At 41.9% G+C, this 27,365-nt stretch overlaps 1 protein-coding gene across 1 annotated transcript in view; it reads left to right on the top strand.

Annotated features, from left to right (window-relative positions):
• Nucleotides 1-27,365, top strand: part of ZCCHC17 (zinc finger CCHC-type containing 17) — a 58,674-nt gene that overhangs the window by 20,778 nt on the left and 10,531 nt on the right. Inside the window, exons 4-7 of the mRNA XM_032361547.1 lie at nucleotides 5,555-5,655; nucleotides 7,270-7,361; nucleotides 18,084-18,184; nucleotides 19,939-20,084. Coding sequence (XP_032217438.1) covers nucleotides 5,555-5,655; nucleotides 7,270-7,361; nucleotides 18,084-18,184; nucleotides 19,939-20,084 — 440 coding nt within the window. The remainder of the gene's footprint in view (nucleotides 1-5,554; nucleotides 5,656-7,269; nucleotides 7,362-18,083; nucleotides 18,185-19,938; nucleotides 20,085-27,365) is intronic.

Here is a 27,365-nt window from a genome sequence, read left to right as displayed (position 1 = left end):
TCAGACTCACAAGACTGCCTCTGCTTCAGATGCTGGTCATAAGTCCTGAGCCACTTGTACTTCTGACTGGTGCGCTATGAAGCAAGGGTTCCCACAACCCCGTCCTCAAGTTTTTTAATTTGCTAGAATGGCAAGGTAGGAGTGGTGGGTGTACTCTAAGCTTATATGTCTTCTCTGGCACACCACCCTCCCAACAAGCTGATGTTTTCACTATCCTGGAAGCTCTCTGAATCTCATTTGTTCGAGTTTTTATAGAGCTTAATCTCTAGCCGATTGCCCTCTTTCCTGGAGACCAGTGGGGCTGAAAGTTCCAACCCTCTCATTTGATCTTCTGGAGAGTTAGCCCATCCAGAGACATCTAGGGGCCCTGCCCTAAGCCACCTCATTAGCACAAACTGGTGTGATCAGAAGGGGCATATGAGTAACAAAAGACTATCCTATCACAGGAGAGATTCCAAGAGTTATAGGAGATGTGTACAGGCTGTGTAGGAACCAGGGACAAAGACCAGATATATTTTTGTATTATAGCACATCTGCGCAATCCAGTAATGTAGCCACTGACTTTTAACTTCATTTATTTTAATTTAAACTTAAAACAGCAATATGGCTAGTGACTATCATAGTGTCAGTGCAGTCTTCTGTGAAGGTCTTTTATTTTTTTTCTCAACTATCCTCTCTCTGCCCTACCAGCACTGAAATTTTGGGATCAGAGACTCTTTATTTATTTATTTATTTATTTTTTAAGATTTTACTTATTTATTTGACAGAGAGAGATCACAAGTAGGCAGAGAGGCAGGCAGAGAGAGAGAGAGGAGGAAGCAGGCTCCCTGCTGAGCAGAGAGCCCGATGTGGGACTCGATCCCAGGACCCTGAGATCATGACCTGAGCCGAAGGCAGCGGCTTAACGCACTGAGCCACCCAGGCGCCCCAGAGACTCTTTAATGTTATACTTTTAAGGTGTCTTGCTTATGGTGGAAGCTCAAATATTTTTACTTCATGGAGCCCAACACAAAGGCCAAGATCAAGCCCTGAGCTGAGATCAAGAATCACACACTTTACTGACTGAGCCACCCAGGCACCCTAAAGCTCAAATATTTTTAGCAATTAATTCAGTTTAGCAAATAATTATTGAATTCTATTATCTGGTCACTATGTTAGGTGGGAACACTGAGATAAGAAAATAGTCCCTGCTGCTCTCAGATTGTTCATATGCTAGAGATATGAACAAATTACAATGCAGTGTACTAATATAAGTGAAGTTGCAGTTATCCACTGAGCTGTGAAATGTTGGGGCCTAGAACAGTATTTGAGGAATAGTGGGTATTCAGTACATTTTATTAAATGAATAAATTCTAGGGGCACCTGGGTGGCTCAGTGGGTTAAAGCCTCTGCCTTCAACTCAGGTCCTGATCCCAGGGTCCTGGGATCGAGCCCCACATTGGGCTCTCTGCTCAGCGGAGAGCCTGCTTTCTCCTCTCTCTCTGCCTGCCTCTCTGCCTACCTGTGATCTCTGTCTGTTAAATAAATAAATAAAATCTTTTTGAAAAAAAGACAAAAAAACCCCAGCTCTGCCTGTTACTGGCTTTTGACTTCCAGTTGCTTCGAACTCGAGCCTTAGTTTCCTTATCTGTGAAATGGGAATGATGTGTTTATTTTCGAGTTTCTTGATTGGCAGGATCATGCCTTATCTGTCCTTGAATCCATTTTGCCTATAGTACTGTGGATATGTAATAACTATTTGAATAAACCTATAATTGCAACAAGATAAAGGGTGTGAAAGCACTTTAACTTGTGGACTTACATTATTGTCATATACCATGGATTGGCGATAACTTATTTGAAAATTCTAGAAAGGGAATTCAGATCCCCCAAAGATAAAGGGAACCTTTTATTTTGACATTTTTGGGCTGTAGCTCTAATCGTTTAATTTTTAGAAACTCTTTGTAGGCAGTGGGAGTTGTGAAAGAAATTGAGGTTGAACAACACATTTGGGAGAATATTTTTAAGCGAATAATAAATAGGCTACTTCTGTTTTGTTTTGTTTTGTTTTTTTAAATATATAGTGATTGAGATGCTAGCTCTTTCCACGTTGTCAAAATTTCTTTTACCAGCAGACACTCAGATGGGATTCGGTCTGTTTAAGTGTCATGTTGGGTTTACTGAACATAATGATGGACTTGATAGGCCCTTTGGGCATTTATGGCTTCATGTCAGAAATCCAGGCACAAACTGCTCTAAAGAGCTCGCTTCCATGTAGATGGACAAGCAAAGCATTTTCGTTGTTCCTGTTCATTTTGGAGTGTATGCTGGAGCAGAATTAGATGTGTTTCTACTTATAGATGAGACCTTTTTTTTTTTTTTTTTAATGAAAACATAGATCAATAAAAAAGAAAAAATAGAGAAATATCAGTATGTTGTAGAAGACCCTACAGACTCCCATTCGAATTGCAGTTCTTAATTAGCTTTGTAATCTTGTACAATGTATTTAACATCTATAGTATTTCCTTATGTCAACTTATATCACAGGGTTGATACAAGGATTAAATGAATGTGTGGATGTTCTGTATTTAATGAGGTATCCAGCACAGAGTAAGGGGGCCTCAAATGTGTTATTTTGTGCCCTCTACCATATCCACTTAATCCAGTTCTGGGTGGTTTATGTGGCTGGCAGTGAAATACCTCCCAAGGATATAGATTGTCCTCTGATAATGCAGCTGGTAATGAATCCCCCATACAGAGTATGGAATTAGCCATAGATGTATGTCAGGTAATTGCCTATAAATCTGTGACTAAAGAGATGAGAGCACTCAAAACGGTGACAAGATAATCTGGGTGTGATTCCAGAGAAAAGGGATTGGAAAGAAATTATAATTTAGGAGACTGAAATCCAGTTGTATCATTCTATTTATCTATTCCAAGAGGAAGTGATAGTCCCTTAAATTTGTGGACTGGAAACCTATCTTAAACCATGTGTCTCCATTTTGTTCTGATTCTGTGTTAAAGGAATTTGTGATCACTTAACCCAATTTTTTAGGTATTTGATACTGAGAGCAGTGGGTAGTTTAACTAATAGGCAAGGACTGGGAATTTTAAAAAATTATATCCTCAGAACTGAGCCTGGGTGCCTCAGTCAGTTAAGTGTCTGCCTTTGGCTTAGGTCATGATCCCAGGGTCCTGGGATGGAGCCCTGAGTCAGGCTCCCTGCTTGGCAGAGGCCTACTTCTCCCTATGCATGCAGCTCCCCCTGCTTATGTGTATGTGTGCTCTTTTTCCCTCTCACAAATAAATAAATCAATCTTTAAAAAAAAGTATATCCTCTGTTGTAAATTAATAAATTGGTGAACTGTGTCTTTCCCTGTACCAGTCACTAAGTTCACAATCTGTTTAACATATTAATACAGTAATTTATTATTTATTTTAAAAGAAGTTATTACTGGAGAGAGAATGTATATGCATGTGAGAGCACAAACTGAAGGGAGAGGGGCAGGGGAGAAGCAGACTCCCTAGTTTGTTTCTGATTTTTTCTGTTTTCAAAATACATCGAAGGGGACAGAAACGCAGTTGAGAAATGTTTTGGCCATTCTCACTGTGGGTGGCAGGATAAATTTAGCTTCCCTAGGACTGTATTGGGTGCTCAGATTACACCCTTAGGGCTTTTTCTTTTACCTCTGGCCAACTCTTGCCACCTGGTGGTAAAGATGAGCATTGGTAAATTTTTGTAGTTTTATTATCCTGACAAATGTCTTGAAAGAGATGAATTGATTTAGCTAATCACTCAGTGGGGTGAAGTATCTTTTTTTTTTTTTTTTTTTAGATTTTTAATTTATTTATTTGACAGAGAGAGATCACAAGTAGGCAGAGAGGCAGGCAGAGAGAGAGGGGGAAGCAAGCTCCCTGCTGAGCAGAGAGCCCGATGTGGGACTCCATCCCAGGACTCTGAGATCACGACCCGAGCCGAAGGCAGCGGCTTAACCCACTGAGCCACCCAGGCGTCCCAAAGTATCTTGATTGATAAAGCACGTGTCGTGTGTCCACAGTTGGGGGTTACGTCAGCTTCAACCAAATCAGATGGACCAGACTTATTTTAGAAAGTAGGGAAGGTGATGTTGATTAATATTTTAATAATTTTATTCATAAAAATCTGAAATGGTCTATTAAAGAAGTAGGGAAGGTAGTTCTCCCAAGATAGGACTTTGGACAGACAGAAAAATATATCTATTGTAAATATTTTAAAAATAACTTAATAACTAATCCATCATTTAACTTTTAATTAGTTTTATTAAGTATTTTTACCACTCTTGTTAATCAGTGCTAAATGATTTTTAAAATTTTATACTAGCCTTAGGAATCTTTCTTATTTTACTACACTCTCCCCCATGGGTGTTATTTTCTAAATATGCTGTTAACTTAATAGATTAAAAATGGCACCTTGTTTCGATTTTCTTTTTTCATTTAACATCTATCATAATTATTTTTTGTAATTGTAATTTAGTTGGCTTCTTACTCTTCCATTTGATTGATTTACCATAGTTTACCAAGCTAATTTTCCAATTATTGGTCATTTACATTGCTTTATATCTTTTTTTAAACCTTTGTGGGTAATAATACTACAAGCACTTTTATATACCCTTAGGTTTTTGGGTTTTGCCTCTGTTGAGTTTTTTCTTTTGGAAAAATTCTAATGATGATATTGTTGCATCAAAGGTATAAACATTTTGGGCTCCTGGGTGGCTCAGTGAGTTAAGCCACTGCCTTCGGTTCAGGTCGTGATCTCAGGGTCCTGGGATCGAGTCCCACATCAGGCTCTCTGCTCAGCAGGGAGCCTGCTTCCTCCTCTCTCTCTCTCTGCCTGCCTGTCTGCCTACTTGTGATCTCTGTCTGTCAAATTAAATAAATAAAATCTTAAAAAAAAAAAAGTATAAACATTTTGATGCCCTTGCTTTCAAAGACTTTCACTGACTTGTGTTTTACTAATGTGTTGTTCTTGTATCACGTTTGCTAACATAGAGCATTATTTTTAAACAATATGTGTTAAGTACAAAAAATGATCTCAGATTGTTTTAATTTACAGTTGTTTTTTTTTTTTAAGATTTTATTTATTTATTTGAAATATAGAGAGAGAGATCACAAGTAGGCAGAGAGGCAGGCAGAGAGAGGGAGAAGCGGACTCCCTGCTGAGCAGAGAGCCCGATGTGGGACTCCATCCCAGGACCCTGAGATCATGACCTGAGCCGAAGGCAGAGGCTTAACCCACTGAGCCACCCAGGCGCCCTACAGTTGTTTTTTTAAAGATTTTATTTATTTATTTGACAGAGAGACGCACAGCTAGAGAAGAACACAAGTAGGGGGAGAGGGAGAGGGAGTGAGAGAAGCAGGCCTCCTGCTGAGTGGGCAGCCGATGTGGGACTGAGCCACCCAGGCGCCCCTTAATGTGCAGTTTTAAAGTAGCAGACATTTTTCAGTGAATTCTCAACTCCCATCTTCTCCTTACCTCATTAGAGTATAAATACCAGATATACCTCCATGCTTTATTTCATTTTTTTCTTGTACCCAGGTCTGGTCCATCGAACTCACATGTCATCCTGTCGTGTGGATAAGCCCTCTGAGATAGTAGATGTTGGAGACAAAGTGTGGGTGAAGCTTATTGGTCGAGAGGTAAGGTTCCATGCAAGCTTCACGTTGTTAGACTGAGGAAAAGCTGGGGGGTGGGGGGCAGTGTTGGTATTTAATAATGGCAAATGTGTATATATTGTTAACTGTGGCTGATGATCTTATTTTTGAATCCTGCCATTATATTCTGCCCTGAATTGAAATCTTCTGGTTGCTGTCCTGTAAACTCAGAAGGGATGTGGTATAAACTCTAATAAGTGTGGTGCAATAAGTACATATTTATAGAACTTTTCTGAAGTTTATCCAAATTGTTGGTGGGGAAAAAAGAACCAAAAAAAGAAAAGAAAACTTAATTTATGGGACTAATCTTTGTCGTAAATTTCAAAAGAATAGCTGCCAGGTACACTTTAGTTTGGACCAAAACAGTAAAAAGAGACAGAGTTGCCCGTTATTGCTCCGAATACCCAGCACCATGCAGTGTGAGGCAAGTGAGAAAGGTCTGAAGGAGTTGGTTAACAGCAGCTCACTTGAGGGCATGAGGGCTGTGGATGTGTGCCGCCTGCTCTTGTACCGGAGAATGGCAGGGGAGTTAGGTCTGAAAGAGATACTATTTGAGAAGATTTGAGTGCTTAATATGTACTAGTCTGAGGGATGTAAGAGTGAGCCAGACCTAGGTCACCTCAGCTGTTACGGAGCTTATATAGAATGTAACTGGATGAAACAAATGTAAAAGTAAGCAAACATATATATAAAATAATTATAAATTATTATAAGTGCTATAATGGGCTCAAGCATTATCAGCAGTAGATTTGGTCAGGAACAGGCTCTCTGTGGAAATGATGTATGAGCTGAGACCTAAAGAAAGAGGCACTGGTTATGTGAAAAATTAGGGTAAGCATATTCTAGGGAGAGAGAATGACTGATGTAGAGACCCCAAAGTGGAAAAAGGAGTCAGGTGTCGGAAGAAGCAAAAGAAGACCAACATGGCTAACAATTGCCTTCATGTTTGAAAATGCACTAGACTATGTCCAAAAGGGGATCTAGTCTAGTCTGGAATGTTTAGGAAATGAGTTCTGGTCTCATGGATCTCTGAACCCATCATTATGCTGAACTTACCTGGAAAAACCAGGTTTTATATTCTTAAAAGGCCTTGATTTGGGTTGGATTTTGGTTACCTCCATAGCCTTGAATTTATTTATTTATTTATTTTTAAAGATTTTATTTATTTATTTAACAGAGAGAGAGAGAGAGAGATCACAAACAGGCAGAGAGAGGAGGAAGCAGGCTTCCTGCTGAGCAGAGAGCCGGATGTGGGGCTCGATCCCAGGACCTGAGATCATGACCCGAGCTGAAGGCAGAGGCTCCAACCCACTGAACCACCCAGGCACCCCAGCCTTGAATTTCTGAGCAACCATTTCTGTCTTTCCTCTCCAGAAGGAGAAGAATGAGATAAAAACCATTTCCTAAAGTAATTTTGCCACAAGATCTATTTATAATGCTCATTAGTACCCCCAGGGTTTCTAGTACAGGACCCCAGCCATTAGAGGAGCTCAGTGTTTGTTATGGTGATAAAAGCTTTGATGCTTAGTTAGATAATTTTAGACCAGCAGTCTAAATGGTGTACTCTTAGCTGTTGGTGACTGTTTTTGTCTTTTACAGATGAAAAATGATAGGATAAAAGTGTCCCTCTCCATGAAAGTCGTCAACCAAGGGACTGGGAAAGACCTCGACCCTAACAACGTTATCATTGAGTAGGTAAAAGTTTTGAAAAGGCTACAGTCCTACTTCTCAAACCATCAAATACTGTAGTGAATCAGGCTGACCTAGGAACTCTACATTTATAGTCTGTGATATTGATGACTTCTGTAGCTCTTGTGATCCTTGGATATCGATAACATCATACTGCATAGAGTTCTAAGATTGGATGCTAACATGCAAAGCATAGAAATGCCCCATCAGTGGTTTTGTTACCTTCCCCTTATTCTTTGTCTGCCCTTTAACCAGTTAGCCAGCAAGCACTCCTGAAGCTTCTGCTCCTTGTTTCTCTAAGTATGGAGGCTCAAAAAAGGTAAAGACCATGTAGAAGAGTAGGGTAATCAAGAAGCAATTCCAGTGAACCATGAGAGACTATGGACTCTGAAAACAATCTGAGGGCTTTGAAGGGACGGGGGATGGGAGGTTGGGGTACCAGGTGGTGGGTATTATAGAGGGCACGGATTGCATGGAGCACGGGGTGTGGTGCAAAAATAATGAATACTGTTATGCTGGAAATAAAAAAAAAAAAAAAGAAGCAATTCCAGTGGGGTTTAATATATCTTGGGATAACTGTGTTCTGAATATGACATCTTACTTTCATTGGCTCTTCCTACCTTTCATTTAGGAATGGAAGATTTGCCATCCATGTAGGCTGGTGATATAAGGAATTTGCTATTTGTCTCACAGGCTTTCTCTGATGTATGCCAGTGATTTCTGATCAGGAGTTCATAGCGCTCTAAGGTTCCATGAAGGTTTCTGAACCGTTTCCAGTGTTTCAGAAAGCCAACCAAAATCATGCATTTACCTTCAGGTTAACCAAGACTTTATGGTATTGCTTTTGTTGTTAAAATATCACATTGTTTATCTCATGCTAATCAGGTGCTCTGAGTGACAATTATGTTATCAATTAATTTATTTTATTTATTTGTGACTTTTTTGGAAAGATTTTATTTAGGGGTGCTTGGATGGCTCAGTTGTTAAGCGTTTGCCTTTGGCTGAGATCATGAGATCAAGCCCCATGTCGGGCTCTCAGCTCCGTGGGAAGCCTGCTTCTCCCTCTCCAACTCCCCCTGCTTGTGTTCCCTCTTTCTCTGTTAAATTAAAAAAAAAAAAAAAAAAATTTTTATTTATTTCTGAGAGAGAGAGAAAACATGAGAGGAGGGAGAAGGGGACAGAGAGAGAAGCAGACTCCCCTGAAGCGGGAATCATGACCTGAGCTAAAGGTAGACACTTAACTGAGCCACTCAATTGCCCCAGTTATTGATTAATTAAAAAAAAAAAAAAAAAAAGAAAAAAGAAAAATAAATGTTTGAGTGGGATCTTGGTGGGTAAAAGTTGGGAAACCCTTATATTTATAGTTCTAAGCAAAATCACTGTGGATACAAAGTAATTTTACCTAAAAGGGAGGGAATTGATATTTATTGGATATATACTCCGTGCCAGGCATTATGCAAGACGCACATTTGTGCGTCTGATTCTCTTAAGAACCTCCACTGTGGGTATTATCTCCATTTTACTTTATATTCTTAGTTTCTTTCTTTCCTTTCTTTTCCTTCCTTTTTTCTTTTTTTAAAAGATTTTTTAAAATTTTTTTGACAGAGCACAAGTAGGGGGAGAAACAGGCATAGGGAGAAGCAGACTCCCCACTGAGCAGGGATCCCGATGTGACAGACCCGCGGATCCCCTTACCCAAGAATCCAACACTGCCACTGGATGCAAACAGCAAGAGGTTTATTGGGACGCAGGTACCGGCGGGTGGTCGGCAGCTCCAGCTAACCGAGCACACCGACCGAGGGGAAAGCGGGGTTTATATAGACAGGTACAAACAAGTTCTGGGTGGGGACGGTGCTGATTGATTGATCCTTTGAACAGGCATACTTGGCGTCAGTGGATTGGGTCAGGGGACCCCGCTCGAAAAGCAGACAAAGCAATCTTACAGAAGCAGAACTGGCCGGTTAGCCCACGCATGCGGAAAAAAAAAAAAAACCACTACCAGGATATTGAAGGCCTGGTTACTTATCAAGTAAAGACAATTGGGAGTCTCCTGGTGGAATGTCACACTCCTGCCATCAAGCATCCTTGTTAATGAGATTTAGGTTTAGAAGAAATTCAACTTTATTTACTTTTCCTTCTACCTCCGCCCCCCTCCGTTTTCATGGAGGGGAGGGTGACATTAGGGCTATTGATAAGGTACCTTCCCCGTTGCAATCCCAAGGAAATTTGTAAACCAAGGGAGACTCCTGTCCTGCAGGACTGCGATCTCAGCAAGTTAACTATCATTTTATGGCAGTCAGGGGTGCCTGAGGAATGCCACACATATGGAGGGGAGCGGGTGAAGGGGGATGGTGCAAGGCGCCAGCCTTTGCTTTGTCCTCAGCCAGCCTCTTGCTCCTTAGAGTTGAGGGTTTAAGCAATTTTTCATTTCTTAGCAGAGCATTAGAAGCATTATTATACAGAAGCCAGAAACAGCTGGGTTAAACACAGATTTTTGCTATTCGTTATCCTGTTATGCTGCTTGCTGACTCCCTTATCTATGGTCAGCTGGCCATAGTTTCTTAGTTAGCATAAGCTGGTTATAAAAAGAATGTTAAAACTTATAGGCTATAGTATAGTTCTGACCTGGGGTCCTTCATTCCCCCCTTTTTCTTTAACATGGATATAATCTTATATCCATCTGTTTTGTTCTTCAACTGAGTCCTTTTGGGACTCTACTTGTTTAAGTAGTTGTTATTGCTGAGTCAAGACCATAGTCTGAACAACAGACAGACGATCTTTAATGAATTGTACTAACCTGTTTAAGACACAAGGACCGAAAGTTAGAATTAATAACAGAACGATGAGAGGGCCCGTTATAGATGACAACAAAGTAGTAAGCCAAGGCGATCTGTTGAACCAGTTTTCGAATCATCCCTGCTGGGACTGAAAATCCCTTTTTCTTTGAGCAAGTCTTTCTCAGAGTTTATCCATAGTTTCTCTGACTACTCCAGTTTGATCTGCATAAAAGCAACATTCTTCTTTTAAGGCGGTCAGGGGTGCCTGAGGAATGTCACACATATTACCAAGGGGAGTGGGTGGAGAGGGGGTGCAAGGCATCAGCCCCTTCTCCATCCTCAGCCAGCCTCCTGCTCCCTCATCATTTCCCCCTGAACAATTTTGACCCTTAAATCTTTAAGGTGGTTGAAGGTGGAAGGTCTCATCTTCTGTAACTTCTTCGTGCTGAATAGGGGCGTAGAGCTGTCCCTACCTACTGGGGTCAATATTGATCAGGGTAGGAATGTATAAGGGAGTTACGAAAGGTGGAGGCAGCTGAATCCAGCGCTGACAGTGAAGAAGTGACTTTGTGCGTGGTAAGGATCATCTGCCGTGGTGAAGTCATTGCAGCAAGGGAGTCTCGGCACCAAGTAGAGAAACACTGAACAAAACAACATATTAAGGTTAATAAGGCGATAAGAATGAGAAGCCCGAGAAGGAGATTTGGCCATAGTCCTCCTTCAAACCAGGAACTTAACCATTCACTGAGAGAGAGAGGGACCTTGTAGAGCCTTAATCTGGGCATTCATATCCTTTATTAGTCCTGTGATAGTCTGGGATGTACACACAACATTCTGTCTTGATAATTGCACATGTGCCACCCTGGGCTGCTGTCAGGACATCTAAAGCCATCCTATTTATCTCTTAAGGGAGGGGACTCTCCAGAGCAGGGGTCTTTCAGATGCAGGGCTGGATCCCAGGACCCTGGGATCATGACCTCAGCCAAAGGCAGACATTTAACTGACTGAGCCACCCAGGCGCCCCTCCCCCCCCCTTTTTTCTAAAAATTTTATTTTTGGGCACTTGGATGGCTCAGTTGATCAAGCATCTGACTCTGATTTCAGGCAGGTCATGATCTCAGGGTCCTCAGATTGAGCTTTTGTTGGGCTTCCTACTCAGGGAGTTGTCTGCTTGTTTCCCTTTCCCTCTGCCTCTCCCCAAGTGTGCACTCTTTCTCTTTCTTGCTTTCTCTTTCTAAAATAAGTAAATAAATCTTAAAAAAAAAAAGAAAGATTTTATTTTTAAGCAATCTGCACACCCAGTTGTAGGGTTTAAGCCCACAATTCCAAGATCAAAAGTTACATGCTCCACTGATGTGCCAGCCAGACGTCTTTATATTCCTAGTTTCTATCTTGATGCTTGGTGATAAGTAATTTCCTTGTGGTTAATGACAAATTATAGTAGGTCAAGGACCTGAAGCTAGGGCCCTTTTTACCACGTGATGCTTCTAGCTGTTGCATATGACTTTTGAGTTTTTCCATATTTCTGTAGTTTCATCTCTAAATATTGACATGTTTGTAAGTCTGATTATTGACAAAACACCTTTCATAGTAGAAAATGTTTTGTAACTCAGAGCTCAGTAATTTTATTTAAGTCTGGCATCTGATTACATTATAATAAATTGCTTCTGTTCCAAAGAATTCTGTGCTATATACAGACTCATTAAAAAGGAATGGAATTTCCCAAAGTCACTCTTGCAGGGATAAAATGTGAAACAAGTAAGATGAAAGGGCTACCTCTCTGTCTCAGAACAAGGGTAGAGAAGGGAAGGGGCTCTCTGGTTTTGTGTTGTACAGGTTTCTATGTATAGGCTATTTCTAGTAATAACCGAGTGACCAAACAGAAGCATTTGTTTTAAAGTATTTCTAGAGCTGCATCCAGGAAAGAAACATGATATAGTGGAATGATGTTGAGAGTTTTTAGAGTTAGACATAAATCAGAAAGAGTCCTAGTTCTGCTGCAAACTAATATATGACCTTGAGCAGACTCCTCTTCTCCGACCCTCAACTTCTTACTATCAGATAGAGGGGATGATGCCTGTGTCTCAGAAATGATGGAATGATTTAAATACAGGCTTATTTGTAAAGAGCCAGATTAATGTCTAGTCTGTAGTAGAAACTCAGTATATGATAGCTACTTTAGTTACTGTTTTTAAAAGATCTCTGTTCTTCTTCTGTGATTATCGTAACTTTTCTTTTGAAAGAATATATAAGGCCTAGGAGAACAGGGGACATAGCTCTTTCTTATCTCCCAGAGTGCCTGATGTGTAGTGATTATTAGTTAGTGCTTTCATTTACTCATTTATTCAACAAGTATTTTTTAGGTTCATATTCTATATTAGGTACAATGGCCATACCAGGTTTTCTGCCTAAGGGCCTTACTGCCTAGTGCAATGAGATAATTATGCAGGTCACTTTAATAAAAGGCAAATGTAATAAATGCCAAAAGAGTAGGTTAAAGAAAGGGTTTTAGGAATTAGCTTGAAGATGATGAATTGATTTCAAGCCCCGATGGCTGGAAGAGAGGTGGAATTTGAGCTAGTTCTAGAAGAACGGATAAAATTTTGTCAGGCAGCAGGGGAAGGAATGGTATTCCTGAAAGAAGAAATGATTTAAGGAAAGGCATGGGGCAGGAAAGCACAAGGCACATTTAGGAGTCTTGTTTAAGAAAAGAAGAGGATACAGTCAAGTACTAAAATGTAAGGCTTGAAAGGTATGTTGGGGTCAGATTGTGGAGAGCTTTGACTTTAACTATCAGTCAAAGAGCATTAGTTTTTTTTGTTTTGTTTTGTTTTAAGATTTTACTTATTTATTTGAGAGACAGAAATCACAAGTAGGCAGAGAGGCAGGCAGAGAGAGAGGGGAAGCAGGCTCTCTGCTTAGCAGAGAGTTCAATCCCAGGACCCTGAGATCATGACCTGAGCCAAAGGCAGAGGCTTAACCCACTGAGCCACCCAGGTGCCCCAAATAACATTAATTTTTTTAAAGCCCTGGAGCATTTGCTTCTGCTCAGGTCATAATCTCAAGGTCCTGGGATCAAGCCCCACACTGGGCTCCCTGCTCAGCAGGGAGTCTGCTTTTCCCTCTTCTCCCTGCTTGTGCTCTCTCTTGCTATCTCTGTCTCTTTCTAAAATAAATTAAAAAATATATATTAAAAAAATTTCTTTAAGCCTTTTAGGGGGAGAGGCTGCTGATCATTATAATCTCTTCTTGTACCCCATTCTCTGATCTCACCCTGTTTTTGTCAGTGGCTTAGTGCTGTCTCCAGCCTCCCACATTTCCATCAGTATCTAACTTTCATTTTCCATCAGTATCTAACTATCTTACATTTCATCCCCCAAGTGTGAGAGTGTTAAAGGCAATCTGTAAATGGAAAGGGGGAAAGGCAGTTTCCAGGTAGGTTTAGCCAGCATAGCATAGTCTTTTAGAAGAGTGTGGTTCACCATTATAATTATCACCACATGTAATTATTATATGTCTCCTTCTTCTAGACTGTAAGCTCCTTGAGAAAGACTGTATTCTGCCTTTTTGACACACTCATCATTGGCACTGGTGCTTGCCACTTAATAGTTGAACAAAAGAAAGGTTAATTCAGTTGTGTGCCTTGCTTAGAGGGACTGGAGGAGGAAACTTGTTACTATGTAGCTGCAAAGTAGCCAGGCCTAAACCAGCATGGCAGTGAACACAGAAAAGGGAGGAAGGCAAGTGATTCATTTGTTGAGTTGAGTATTGGATAGGAGTTATGATTTGGCTTGTCATATGTTAGAAACCCCATAATATTGGAATTGATTATAATAAGGGTTTGTTTAAGCTGTGACTCATAGCCACTTGAAACTCAGCTCCACAGATAAGGATATCTGAATGCCATGGAGTTTGTGACTTGCTTAACTTATGTCCCCAAGATCCTGCCCTGGTTTTTAATTAATTAATTTATTTAAAAGGATGTTACTTATTTATTTGAGGGAGGGAGAGAGTGAATGCACAAAGGGGAGGGAGAAGCAGACTTCCTGCTGGGCAGGGAGCCCAATATGAGACTCGATCCCAAGACTGAGACCATAACACAAGCCAAAGGCAGACACTTAATGGATTGAGCCACCCAGGCGTCCTTTCTCTCCCCTTTTATTTAAAAATTATTTTATTGTGGTGAGAACACCTAACATGAGATCTACCCTCTTAACAAATTTTTAAGTGTACAGTATGGTATTGTTGACTAGGTACAACGTTTATAGCAGAGCTCTAAAATTTACTTCTTATTTAACTGGAACTTTATGCCTGTTGATAAGTAACTCCCGTTTCCCTCTCTACCCTCACAACCCCACCCCCACCTGGTTTTTCTAACTCAAGCTTTATTCTTTGAAATGACCCTCTCCCATGACCATACCAGAGTGTTGACCCCTGTCCTTTGAATAAGATTATGCTAGGGCAAAACCTGGGAATTGGAGCAGACATTTTCTTTTTCTTTTCTTTTTTTTTAAAGATTATTTATTTATTTATTTATTTGACAGAGATCACTAGTAGGCAGAGAGGTATGGGGGGAAGCAGGCTCCCTGCTGAGCAGAGAGCCTGATGCGGGGCTCCATCCTGGGACCCTGAGATCATGACCTGAGCCAAAGGCAGAGGCTTTAACCCTCTGAGCCACCCAGGTGCCCCGCTTGAGCAGACATTTTCCAAAACTTAAATCGTGCTTATTTAGACTGCCCACTGGATAGCCACTAAGTTACATATGGTTACATATGGTTATTTAAATGTAAATGAAAATTAAATAAAATTTAATCTAATTCTTCAGTTACACTAACCACATTTTAAATGCTCAGTAGCCACAGATCAAAATATTAGTCAATAGTACAGACATAAATTTATAGAACTTGTCCATCATGGCATTCTGTTGGGACATTGGTATGCTAGATGGAATGTGTACTGCCCCGATACAGAAAAAAATAAGACATAGACTTTTTTTTTTTAAAGATATATTTACTTATTTGAGAGATAGAGTCTGAACACAGGGAGGGGCAGAGGGAGAGGAACAACGAGAATCTCAGGCAGACTCAGTGCTGAGCTTAGAGCCCAGCACGAGGCTTGATCCCACGACCCCAGGATCGTGACCTGAGCCAAAATCAAGAGTCAGATGCTTAGCCAACTGGGCCACCCAGGCACCCCAAACATCGTCTTTTTTTTTTTTTTTTTAAGATTTTATTTATTTATTTAACAGACAGAGATCACAAATAGGCAGAGAGGCAGGAAGAGAGAGGGGGGAAGCAGGCTCCCTGCCAAGCAGAGAGCCCAATGCGGGGCTTGATCCCAGGAACCTGGGATCATGACCTGAGCCGAAGGCAGAGGCTTAACCCACTGAGCCACCTAGGCGCCCCAAACTTAGTCTTTATCTTTGATGGTATCTTTCATGGTACAAAGGTTGAGCCAAAATATAAGCAAATCTAACAAAACGACCAGATGTTGTGGGAACACAAAAGAGTAATTAACCCTGCCTCTGGTGATAGGGAACATTTTAGCGAACATGTGGTGTGTAAGCTGAACTGAAGAAGGACCAGGACGGAATATGGCGTATCCTGGTCTTTCTGTTTCCTCTCCAGAACCAGTGTATTAGCTAAAATGCATCAGGTGGGTAGTTTTGTCCTGTTCTGATGCTGTCATCCGGTGTTTCTCTGGGTAATGCAGCTTTTTTGGCAAAATATTTCTGGTTTTGTTGGACTCTATAGTCTTGGTGAATAGTTGGAAAAGCTTAGGTGAAGTCAAAGTTCAAAGTTAAAGAGGTTCAGGGTAAGGAAAAATATTTGGAGGCAAGAGCACAGAATTTTTTTTTAAGATTTATTTCTTTGAGAGAGAGAGCATGAGTGGAGGGAGGGGCAGAGGCAGAGAGAATATCAAGCAGAATCCCTGCTGAGTGCAGAGCCCCATGCGGGGCTTGATCCCATGACCCCAGGATTGAGATTTTTTTTTTTTTAAGATTTTATTTATTTATTTGACAGAGAGAAAGATCACAAGGAGGCAGAGAGGCAGGCAGAGAAAGAGGGGGAAGCAGGCTCCCCGCCGAGCAGAGAGCCCAATGCGAGGCTCGATCCCAGGACCCTGAAATCATGACCTGAGCCGAAGGCAGCGGCTTAACCCACTGAGCCACCCAGGCGCCCCCAGGATTGAGATTTGAGCTGAAACTAAGAGTTGGATGCTCAGTGAGGTGCCCCAGGAACATAGAGATTTCAACAAATATTTTTAAGTTTTACTTTATTTTATTTTATTTTTTAAAATGATTTTATTAATTTGTTTGGCAGAAAGAAAGAGAGAGCGCGCGCACAAACAGGGAGAGTAGCAGGCAAAGGGAGAACCGGGCTCCTTGCTGAGCAGGGAGCCCATGTGGGTCCGGTCCCAGGACTCTGGGATCATGATCTGAGCCAAAGGCAGATGCTTAACGACTGAGCCCCCTAGGCGTCCCTCAGCAAACATTTATTGATGCTGTTGCTTGCCAAGCTTTGGGCTAAAGTGTGAGGAAACAAACATAAGTAAGATACTGCAGAAAGGGCTCACAATCTAGAGAAGAAACATTAATGTATCAGGCAGTAAAGGGCTAGGACTTTATTTAGGCAATATATGCTAGGACTGCAGTGTAGATAGACTACAGTTTGAGTTTGAAAAAAAGAGTGATCCAGAGTGACATTCTTCTGTCAAACATTTCTGAGTACCTACTCTCTGCGGGTACCATGTGTTATGGTAAAGGTCAAAGAGAGACATCTGGGGTGTATAGGCTCTGCTGCCGGCAGGAGTGTAATTGGTAAACATTATAGAAAACTAGCTGGCAGTGCTTGCTACCTTTGATGCCCTACAACCCAGTATAGTGTTCCACTCCTACCGGGAACGAGGCATTTCCTAACAGAAATGGGTATCTATATCTGTCACCGAAAGATGGGCTAGAAAGTTCATAGAAGAAGTATTGTTCATAGTAGAAGCTACTCAGGTACCCATCAACAGCAGAATACTTTATGGCAATGAGAATCAGTAATCTACAGCTGCACACAGCAATATGGATAGATCTCACAAATGAGTGAAAGAAGCCAGACACAGAAGGGTCCATACTGTATGATTCCACTTACACAATTTTCAAAAACTGATACAATTGATCTATGCATAGTGATTAACTTTGGAGGGGCCTTGGAGGTGCTGGCAATGTTCTGTTTCCTTATTGGAGTGAGGGTTTCCTGGGTATGTTCAAATTGTGAAAACCAGTCAAGCTGTATGCTTATAAGCACTTTGTGCCTATATTATACTTTAGTAGTAAATGTAGAATTTTTAAGAAATGATAGAGGAATGTGAACAAAGAGATGAATTCTGGCTGAGGTCCTCAGGAGACAACTTGATAGAAGGAGAGGTGGTGACTAAGCTGAGCTTTGAAATGTTTGGGGGTGGTGAGGTGGGAGGAAAGAGGGGAAGCAGCATTTCGGAGAGAGGGAATTATGAGCAAGGGCATTGAACCATCTGGAGACGGTCAACTAGTCCTCTTTGGCTAGCAAATCTCATGCAAGTAAAGTTGGGGCTGGAGAAGCAGGTTAGAGACAGATCATGGAAGGCCTCAAGTACCACAGTAAAGGTCTTTTAAACCCGGGGTTGACTGTGTCAGGGTTACTGGGGGCTTAGCGAGGTAATTATATCTTCATCCTCTGTGCATTGGTGAGCTGAAGGCATCTCATTCATAATTATTAATTCAGAGCCTGTCCTGAATTAAAAAAAATATCTGTTTCATGTTGTTGCTTTCCCCGCTTGTCTCCCCATGCAGGACGCTTTTCCTTCTTCTCCCTTCTGCCTGCCAAGGACAGAACAAAAACTCAGCCTACAGCATTACCTTCTAGTATCTCTGGCCCCATCTCTTAAGAAGGCCAAGAGTCAGTATCCTTTTCGTTACAGGCAAGAAGAGAGGCGGCGGCGGTCCTTCCAGGATTACACTGGGCAGAAGATCACCCTCGAGGCCGTCCTGAACACCACCTGCAAGAAGTGTGGCTGTAAAGGTAAGGTGAAGCCTCTGCTGGGCCAGTCCTTCCTCCTTGTGATGGACCTTCACTAGGTGGGGGAGGTCACCTGTTTTGGGTGTGGCTCACCCTGCTTTTTAGTCAGTGATGGCCTCACCTGCTCGTGCTAGTAATCCTCCTAGACTCTTACCAGAATTCATGCCCTTTCTGTGTCCTCTTCTGAATGCTGGCCCTGCTGGATACTCTGCTGTCCACCTCACCCCCACCTGTGGTTGACGCCCTGTGTGGGCAAGATCCCATGTACTGCAACCGAAGCGGGGAGAGTGTTGGATTATAGTTAGCACTGTAAATTTTTATCTCCAAGGACCATTACTATTCTGCAGCAAAAATGAAGTGATTTGGAAATATATTGCCCAAGGATCCAAGTCAGACCTTTTCTTGTTCTTCCTTGTTTCTTTAACCTCAGACTTCTGAATACAGTCTCCTTTTAGTACTAAAGAGAACAGGCTAGCTGCTCGCTCAGGTTTCTGCTGGTCCTGCTCAGGTGATCGAGAGCACTCTCAGTCTGACTTCCCTCGTCAGACCTATCCTGAGAGGGATTGCCAGCGTCTCATTTTCAGAGTGACCTCAATTTGTCACCCCTTCTCCCTTGCCTTATATTTACCTGGCTTTCTTGATTTTTCTACACCAGTTGGTAGCCGATTTGTGCCCTGATTGGTGTGGGAGTTAAGCCCCTACTTACCATTAATGTAGAGGGAGGAAGGAAAAAAGAAAAATGGAAAGAATACCTCCTCAGGGGAATTGTGTAATCATCCCAGATATTTGAAAAACTATGCTCTATTCCCCTTCCAGGCACCATCTAGCTTCTGGATCCAGAGTTGCAAAGCAATTTACGCATAGCTTTTTGATGATCTCTTGGGATCATCTGTGCCCCTGAAATAGGGTCTACACAGGCTTGGATAAAATCAGCTCTGTAGTAGCTGTTAAACGGCCGCTTGATAGCACTGAAGGTTCACGGAGGGTGGGTCCTCTTACCTTCAGCTTATGTCCAACCAGGTGTTACATGAGGCAGAGAAGAATAATGAGAGATGGAATTTGTCTTAGTTAGCAAAGGTCAGGCCCTAGGTGGTTGGTTTTGGTGCAGCAGGAACAGCATTGAACAGGGAGGCATGAGACCTGGAGTAAGTTTGAGCTCTGCTGCTCTTTTTGTGACCTTGAGCTACTTCTCTACTCCGGGTCTTTATATCTGCACACGCAGTGCTGGATTTGATGATCTCTAAGGCCCTTGCCAAACCTGACAGTCTGAGTGTTGAGTGCCCCAGGTGACTGCCTGTCTCTCAGTGTGTTAGTTGGGATGTGAATGCCACCTTCCTGCCAGCTGCCTAAGAGCTCTCTTCCTGTAGGGCTTGGCCTGCCACTCGGCTCCCTCTGCTAAGCATTCTGCTCTCTGGAGCAGCCTTTCAATGTCGGGAATAAGTTCCAAGCAGATCTTTAAAAATTACTAAGCCCCATTGCTAATGAAAGGCAGCACAAGCCTGCTTCCTCTGCCATTTCCAAAGCAGTGCCAGTGTCTCCCACAGCTCTAGGACCAGCTGCTGGTCTGGCTCTGGTTGAGTGGGCAATGCCATCTCGAGGTGACAGAAAATCTGCTCGGAATCCAGCAGCTGCTCTGAATGAACTCAGTAATACTTCTTCAACCAACCAACCCCTTTCAGGAGCCTCTAGGGAAGCTCCACCTGCCAAGAGGAGAGGCTGCTTCTCCCCTCCCTACGTTTTCTATCTCTCTTCTGCAGGCCACTTCGCAAAGGATTGTTTTATGCAACCAGGAGGGACCAAATATTCTCTGATACCTGATGAGGAAGAGGAGAAGGAAGAGGCAAAGTCAGCAGACTTTGAGAAGCCTGACCCCACGAGGAATTCTTCTAGAAAAAGAAAGAAGGTGAGTGCTGTCTTGCTTTTATTTATCATATTTTTTAGGGTTTTAAAATAAAAATGTACTTTTTGCAGAAATTTTAGAAGTCCTGAAAAACATAAAGAATATTAGGATCTCCTGTAATCTTTCCAACCAAAGAGACTTACAGTATGTTTGGTACATTCCAATCTTTTTACTTGGTAATGATGATAGATAGCTACATCTACATTTAAACACAAAATTATGGTTGTACTAGGTCTAGTTTATATTATACTTTTTTCATTATATGTATCAAAATAATTTTCCAGTGTCTTTAAGTGTTCAAAAACTTGATTTAAGAACAACATACAATATTCTACCCTATGACTGTATGATGGTTTATTTAATAATTTTTCTATTGTTGGATATTTTTATTACTTCCACCCAAAGTCTTTGGCCATATCTCTTACTGTTTTCTTTGGATAAATGCCTAAGTAAGATTAGTGAGTTAGGGCTTTATGGCTCTTGATACATTTTATCAAATTGTCTTTCCAGAAAGTACTTCTCTGTGCCCAGTGGTGGATAAGAGTGCCTGTCTCACAGAGTTCTGTCTCCTGTATACTGATTACAGCAGAACAGTTCATAAAACAGACATTATTATGGTGCTGAAAAAGACAGGGCATTTGTTGCATGCCAGCCAGAGAGGGAACGGAAAAAAACTGTGCTGTAGTTTGGTCAGGAAATAGTTGTTCTCATATTGTGTATTATCTTTCTAATTGTGTCCAGCTATTGGGTTTTTGTTTCACTTTGTTTTTTTAAAAGCTTCAGCAATTTTTTGTTGAGTGGTCTTTTTGTTCCAGGTAGCGCAACCCTAGGAATAAAAAAAACTATGATTAGGTCCTTGTCCTCAATGGGCATTCCCTACAAATTAAGCATTACTTCATTTTATAGGAGAGGAAAAGGCCCTTTATACCATTTTAAGAACTAGCTAAGTATATGAATAATAGTTTCTTGATCTGTATATTCTCTCCCTGGTGATCACATCCCTCATAAGACTTTAACTGCCTTGATGGCTCCCACATCCCTAACTAGTATCCCACAGGTACCTCAGACTTTGGCTTAGAGTCCCTCAGACCCAGGTTTTAGGCCCTCTGTGTTATAGACCACCTGTGTAACTTTGGGCCTTCCTTAGTTTTCAAAGGAGGATTGTTGTGGTCTTTGATGACATTGTTCCTTGTGAGGGCATGCCCAACTCCCCAAGATACATAGAAAACACGGACAAGTTAAGTGCTTAATTAATGTTGGCTGTCATGACTACCATTCTGTCTTCTTCAGCCCTCCTCCCTACACACACACACACACACACACACACACACACACACACTATAAAAACAGCACCATCCTTCTATCTTGTTATTACTTGTTTCTGTCCTTCTATCTTGTATTACTTATTTTAATGACAGTAATAACCTGCCGGAAGGAAACCAGCATGTCATTTGTTTTCCTCTCCTTTCCATCCCGTATCTGTTCAGTCACTGAGTCCTGTTAATGGCACTAAGTATTCTTTTCTCCTCCTTCCCATTCCTTCTACCGTGTGCTGCACTCTCTCCTGTCTCTCACTCACAGACTATTGAACTAGCCGAGGGACATTTTATTTGCCTTTCACCTCTTAGTTCTAAGTTCCCAGGAGTTGGGTCTAGGCATCTGATTTTTTTTTTTTTTTTAAAGCATCTTTATCTCACTGCTTGATTCTCTTCATTATTATGATTTTTTTGCTCTCTACTTTAACTCTGAATGTTGGGGTGCTCCAAGGCTGTCTTGTTACTCTCTTCTGTTATCTGACCACCTCCTCTCTGGGTAATCTCATCCTGTGCTATGGTTTTGAATACTATTTACATGGTAATAATACCCAGATTAAGTATTTGTATCATTATTTTTATCCAAATCTGTAATTCCATCCCTGACTTTCTTTGGCACTTCAGATTTAGAACTCTGTCTGCCTACTTGACATCTTCATCTTATTGTCAAGTTTGCATCAGGCTTAACACACCCCACAGCTCTTTAATTTTTCTATCCAAAGCTGCTCCTTCCACATTTTGCCCTATCTCAGTGAATAGATCACCATTCTCTGAGTTGCTCAAGCCAAAATCTATAGGCTTTGCATTTGGTGTAACTGTTGTTTTCTTTAAATTGTGGTAAAATATCCATAACAGAAATTTTACCATCTTAACCACTTAAAATTTTTCTAAGTTTTATTTATTTAAGTAATCTCTACAACCAACATGGGGCTCAAACTCAGGGCCCCAGGATCAAGAGTCATGTGCTCTTCCAACAGAGCCAGCCAGGTGCCCCCCCTTACCCTTTCTTTCTTTATCTCTCTCCCTCTCTCTCTCTCTTTCTTTCTTTCTCTCAGAGAGAGAGAGAAAGAGATCACAAGTAAGCAGAGAGGCAGGCAGAGAGAGAGGAGGAAGCAGGCTCCCTGCTGAGCAGAGAGCCCGAGGGGAGGCATTCCAGGACCCTGAGATCATGACCTGAGCCAAAGGCAGAGGCTTAACCCACTGAGCCACCCAGGTACCCACCCACTCTTATTTTTAAAGATTTATTTATTTTATTTTAGAGAGAGAGCATGTGCACATGTATGCATGTGTGGGAGGGGCAGAGGAAGAAAAGTCTCAAGCAGACTCCCTGCTGAGCTAGGAGCTCTATGCAGGGGCTTGATCTCACCGCCCTGCGGTGGTGACCTGAGTTAAAATCGAGTCGGGGCGCCTGGGTGGCTCAGTTGGTTAAGCAGCTGCCTTCGGCTCAGGTCATGATCCCGGCGTCCTGGGATCGAGTCCCGCATCGGGCTCCTTGCTCAGCGGGGAGCCTGCTTCTCCCTCTGCCTCTGCCTCTGCCTGCCATTCTGTCTGCCTGTGCTCGCTCTCCCGCCCCCCTCTGATAAATAAATAAAATCTTTAAAAAAAAAAAAAATCGAGTCAATACTTAACCGACTGAGCCAACCAGGCATCCACCATCTTAACCATTTTTTTAAAAAGATTTATTTATTGGGGCGCCTGGGTGGCTCAGTGGGTTAAAGCCTCTGCCTTCGGCTCAGGTCATGATCCCAGGGTTCTGGGATCGAGCCCCGCATCGGGCTCTCTGCTCCACGGAGAGCCTGCTTCCTCCTCTCTCTTCCTGCCTGCCTCTCTGCCTACTTGTGATCTCTCTGTCAAATAAATAAATAAAATCTTTAAAAAAAAAAAAAGATTTATTTATTTATCTTAGAGAGTGAGTGGGAGGGGCTAAGAGAGAGAATTGCAGCCCAGAGACCCACATGGGGCTTAATCTCGCGGTTCTGAGATCACGACCTGAACGGAAACCGAGAGTTGGCACTCAACTGACTGCACCACCCAGGCACCCATAACTTTTTTACATGTGCAGTTCTTTGGCATTAAGTAAATTCACATTGTTGTATGGTCATAACCATCATCTACCTCCAGAACTCTTCGTTTTGCAAAACTGAAACTGTGCCCATTAAACACTGACTCCTCATTCTTTCTCCCTGGCACCTGGGAACCACCATTCTACCATCAAGTGAGAAGAAGAGGTGAACATGCAAAAGAACACAGGCCTTTATTTGGGATCTCAGAATTGCAATTAGTAGATCACAGATTTATGTCACTCATTTACGGAAAGCCAAGGGTTTTTCTGAGAGAGAAGGAAAGACGTAATTACACGGTGTAGCTGAAGAAGAGAAGAACAGACCCTGCTAGTTTGGTGCTGACCAGCTGAGCCACTTCTCATGCCTGTCTTCTTGATTATTTTACCAGTGCTATCAAGTGGAACTGTCACTGGCATGTCATAATTACCTTTCCTGTCCTCATGTGATCAAATACCAGTCGGTCTGTTAGAGTGTTACAAGCAGCTGCTTATACAGCAATTGCTGCTTCTGTCCCCGTTCAAGAGCCCATCAATTTGGAAAGGAAAATAGAGCTTCAAAATGGAGTATCTTATGTCCAGAAATTTTAGACAATTCCACATGACTTTCTGTCTATGATTTAGGTAGACAGAGATACCTAGGTATCTCCTATAAGTGGAATAACACAGTATTTGTCTTCTTCTTTTTTTTTTTTTTTTAAGATTTTACTTATTTGTCAGAGAGGTAGAGCACAAGCAGGGGGAGCAGCAGGCAGAGAGAGAAGCAGGCTCCCCACTGAGCAAGGATCTGGACCCTGGGATCATGACCCAAGCTGAAGGCAGACACTTAACCAGCTGAGCTACCAGGCATCCCAGTATTGGTTTTTTTTATGACTGGCTTATTTGACTTAGTAAACTATCCTGAGGATATATAGCATGGGTCATTTTCCTTCCCTTTTAAGACTAAATAGTATTTCATTATGTGTACACACTACAGTTTGCTTATCCTTTCATTTGTTGTTGGCCGTTGTGTTGCTCCCACCTTTTGGCTATTGTGAATAATGTTGCTACGAACATAGTTGGGTCAAATATTTCTTCAAGACCTGCTTTCAATTCCTTTGGGTATATACCGGGAATTGGAGTTTCAGGATTATGTGGTAATTTTGTTCTGACTTAATTTTTTTTTTTCTTTTTTTGAGGAACCACTGCACTGTGTTTCATAGTGACTGCATCATTCCTACCAGTAGTGCACAGGATTCCATTAGGGAGTAGTGTTTGTTAATTGTCATTTAGGTAAAAGTAGGTGATGGTGTTGTTCAGTTGTTCAGTTCTATGTCTTTCTCATTTTTAAAAAAATTTCTAAGAGAGCATTATTAAGATATCCAGTCACACCATGTGTCTTCCTATATAAAACCCTTCAGTGATTTTCCACAGTACTTAAAATAAAATCCAAACTGCCTCCTGTGAAAACAAACTGTCTAAACTTACCAGCTACTGCTTTTAGTAGGCAGTAAATTATATTTAGCCAAAGCATTGTTTTTTTTTAAAATATATTTATTTTTATAGTTACCTTCCACTTAAAGCATGGGATTCAGGCTTTCTATTTATAGTTGTTGTTACAAAGTTTCCCTTTTAGTAAAGCATTTTTGTTTTTTCTTAAAGTGGAAATAAATCAGATTTTAAGAACAACTTTAAAGGGTGGGGCGCCTGGGTAGCTCAGTGGGTTAAAGCCTCTGCTTTCAGCTCAGGTCATGATCCCAGGGTCCTGGGATTGAGCCCTACATCGGGCTCTCTGCTTAGCAGGGAGACTGCTTCCCTTCCTCTCTCTCTGCCAGCCTCTCTGCCTACTTATGATCTCTCTCTCTGTCAAATTAAAAAAAAAAAAAAAAATTTAAGGGGTACCTGAGTGGCTTGGTCAGTTAAGCGTCCAACTCTTGATTTCAGCTCAGGTCATTGTCTCAGGGTTGTGGGATTGAGCCATGAGTTGGGCTCCTCACTCAGTAGAGACCGAGATTCTCTCTCTCCCTCTCCGCCCCCACCCCCATGTGTGGTCTCTTTCTCTCTCTCCCCCTCAAAACAAATTCATAAATCTTAAAAATTTTTTTTTAAGTAAAAAATAAGCAGTTTGTAAACACATGGGGTCAAAACTGTGGCAGTGGGGCGCCTGGGTGGCTTAGTGGGCTAAAGCCTCTGCCTTCAGTTCAGGTCATGATCTCAGGGTCCTAGGATCGAGCCCTGCATCAGGCTCTCTACTCAGCGGGGAGCCTGCTTCCTCCACTCTCTCTCTCTGCCTGCCTGTCTGCCTACTTGTGATCTCTGTCTAATAAATAAATAAAATCTTTTAAAAAATTTTTAAAAATTGTGGCAATATTATAGGAATGGCACTTGGAAAACACTGATTTTGAGCAGTGGGGATATTATTTTAGTTTGGTACTATTCTCCTATATTTCTAAAGAAATAGAAATTTATAAACCCTACCTACTTCAGGCACTGCCTTCTAGAGGCAAACCTTCAGCATTGCCAGACTTAGCTCAGCTCCCTCACAGAGGCAACAACCTCAGACCCATACTGCTGGCAAGATTGCTTATTTTTGAACACAGGACTTAGACATACCTTTATTTTTCATGCTGGTGTTCCTAGAGCCTTTTCCATAGAGGTCTGAGGACTGATTTAAAGAGGGAAAAGAGATGTTTCCACTATTTATAACCTCATTATTGAAATGTACAGCAAAAGAGAGGCAACCCATAACCTCACTACTTTACCAGGGTCTATACTGCTGGGGCACGTTTTTTCCACCAACTGTTTTCAGATGCACATTTTACCTAGATACAGTAAAGATGTATATACCGTTTTGTTTCCTCCCTTTTTACCTTGTCATGAGCATCTTTCCATGTTTGCCACACTGTCTTGTAGTGCTCATTTGCAGTGCGATCTAGTATCACGTCAGGTGGATGTGGAGGGATTAGGGGCGGCAGTGGAGAGTGGCACTTCAGAACCCGGGCTGTGAGACACATTTCCTGTGTTCTGATCTCAGCCACCTCCTCACTGTGGATCTTAGTGTAATTACTAGCTTCTCTGAATCTGTTTCCCTGTTTGTAAAATGGGAGTGATAAGCATCTACTTCGTAAGGTTGTTAGGATGAGGTGATGCATGTGAAACTCTGAGCACCGCGGTGGGATACAGCAAGCCCGGCACCTGTCAGCTACGAGTGGCTGATGCTTAAAAACGGGCTTTGTGGTCAGAGACTGGGTAAGTAGACACTAGATTCAAGTAGTTCATTATATATTCTAGATACCAATCCTTAATTAGATGTGTGACTTCCTGCAAATATTTTCTTCCATTCTGTGACTTGTCAATCTGTTGAATTGTCTTAATCTGTTGGTAGTGTCCTGTTTTTATTCCAGATTTACATTTTTATTTTTAATTTTATTTTTAGATTTTATTTATTTATTCGTGAGAGAGAGAGGCAGGCTCCCTGCTGAGCAGTGAGCAGGGACGCCCCCCCCGCCCCCCAGTGTGGGACTCGATCCCAGGAACCCTAAGATCATGACCTGAGCCAAAGGCAGACACTTAACCCTCTGAGCCACTCACCTGCCCCCGGATTTACATTTTTAAAAAACACACCTAAAGCTTACCATAAAGCTTTTCACGGTGGTGTGAAGTACATTCTTGTAATCATGTGGGTGTGTGTGTGTGTTTTTAAGATTTTATTTATTTGACAGAGATCACAGGTATGCAGAGAGGCAGGCAGAGAGAGAGAGTGGAAGGGAAGTAGGCTCCCCGCTGAGCAGAGGACCCAGTGTGGGGCTCCATCCCAGGACCTGGGATCACGACCTGAGCCGAAGGCAGAGGCTTTAACACACTGAGCCACCCAGGCATCCCTGTAATCATGTGTTTTGATGCACAAAAATTTTAATCTTGTTGAAGTCCAAC

Source organism: Mustela erminea, chromosome 10 (genome assembly GCF_009829155.1).
Source record: "Mustela erminea isolate mMusErm1 chromosome 10, mMusErm1.Pri, whole genome shotgun sequence".
Lineage (NCBI taxonomy): Eukaryota > Metazoa > Chordata > Mammalia > Carnivora > Mustelidae > Mustela > Mustela erminea.
This window is presented reverse-complemented; position numbering and strand designations above follow the sequence as displayed.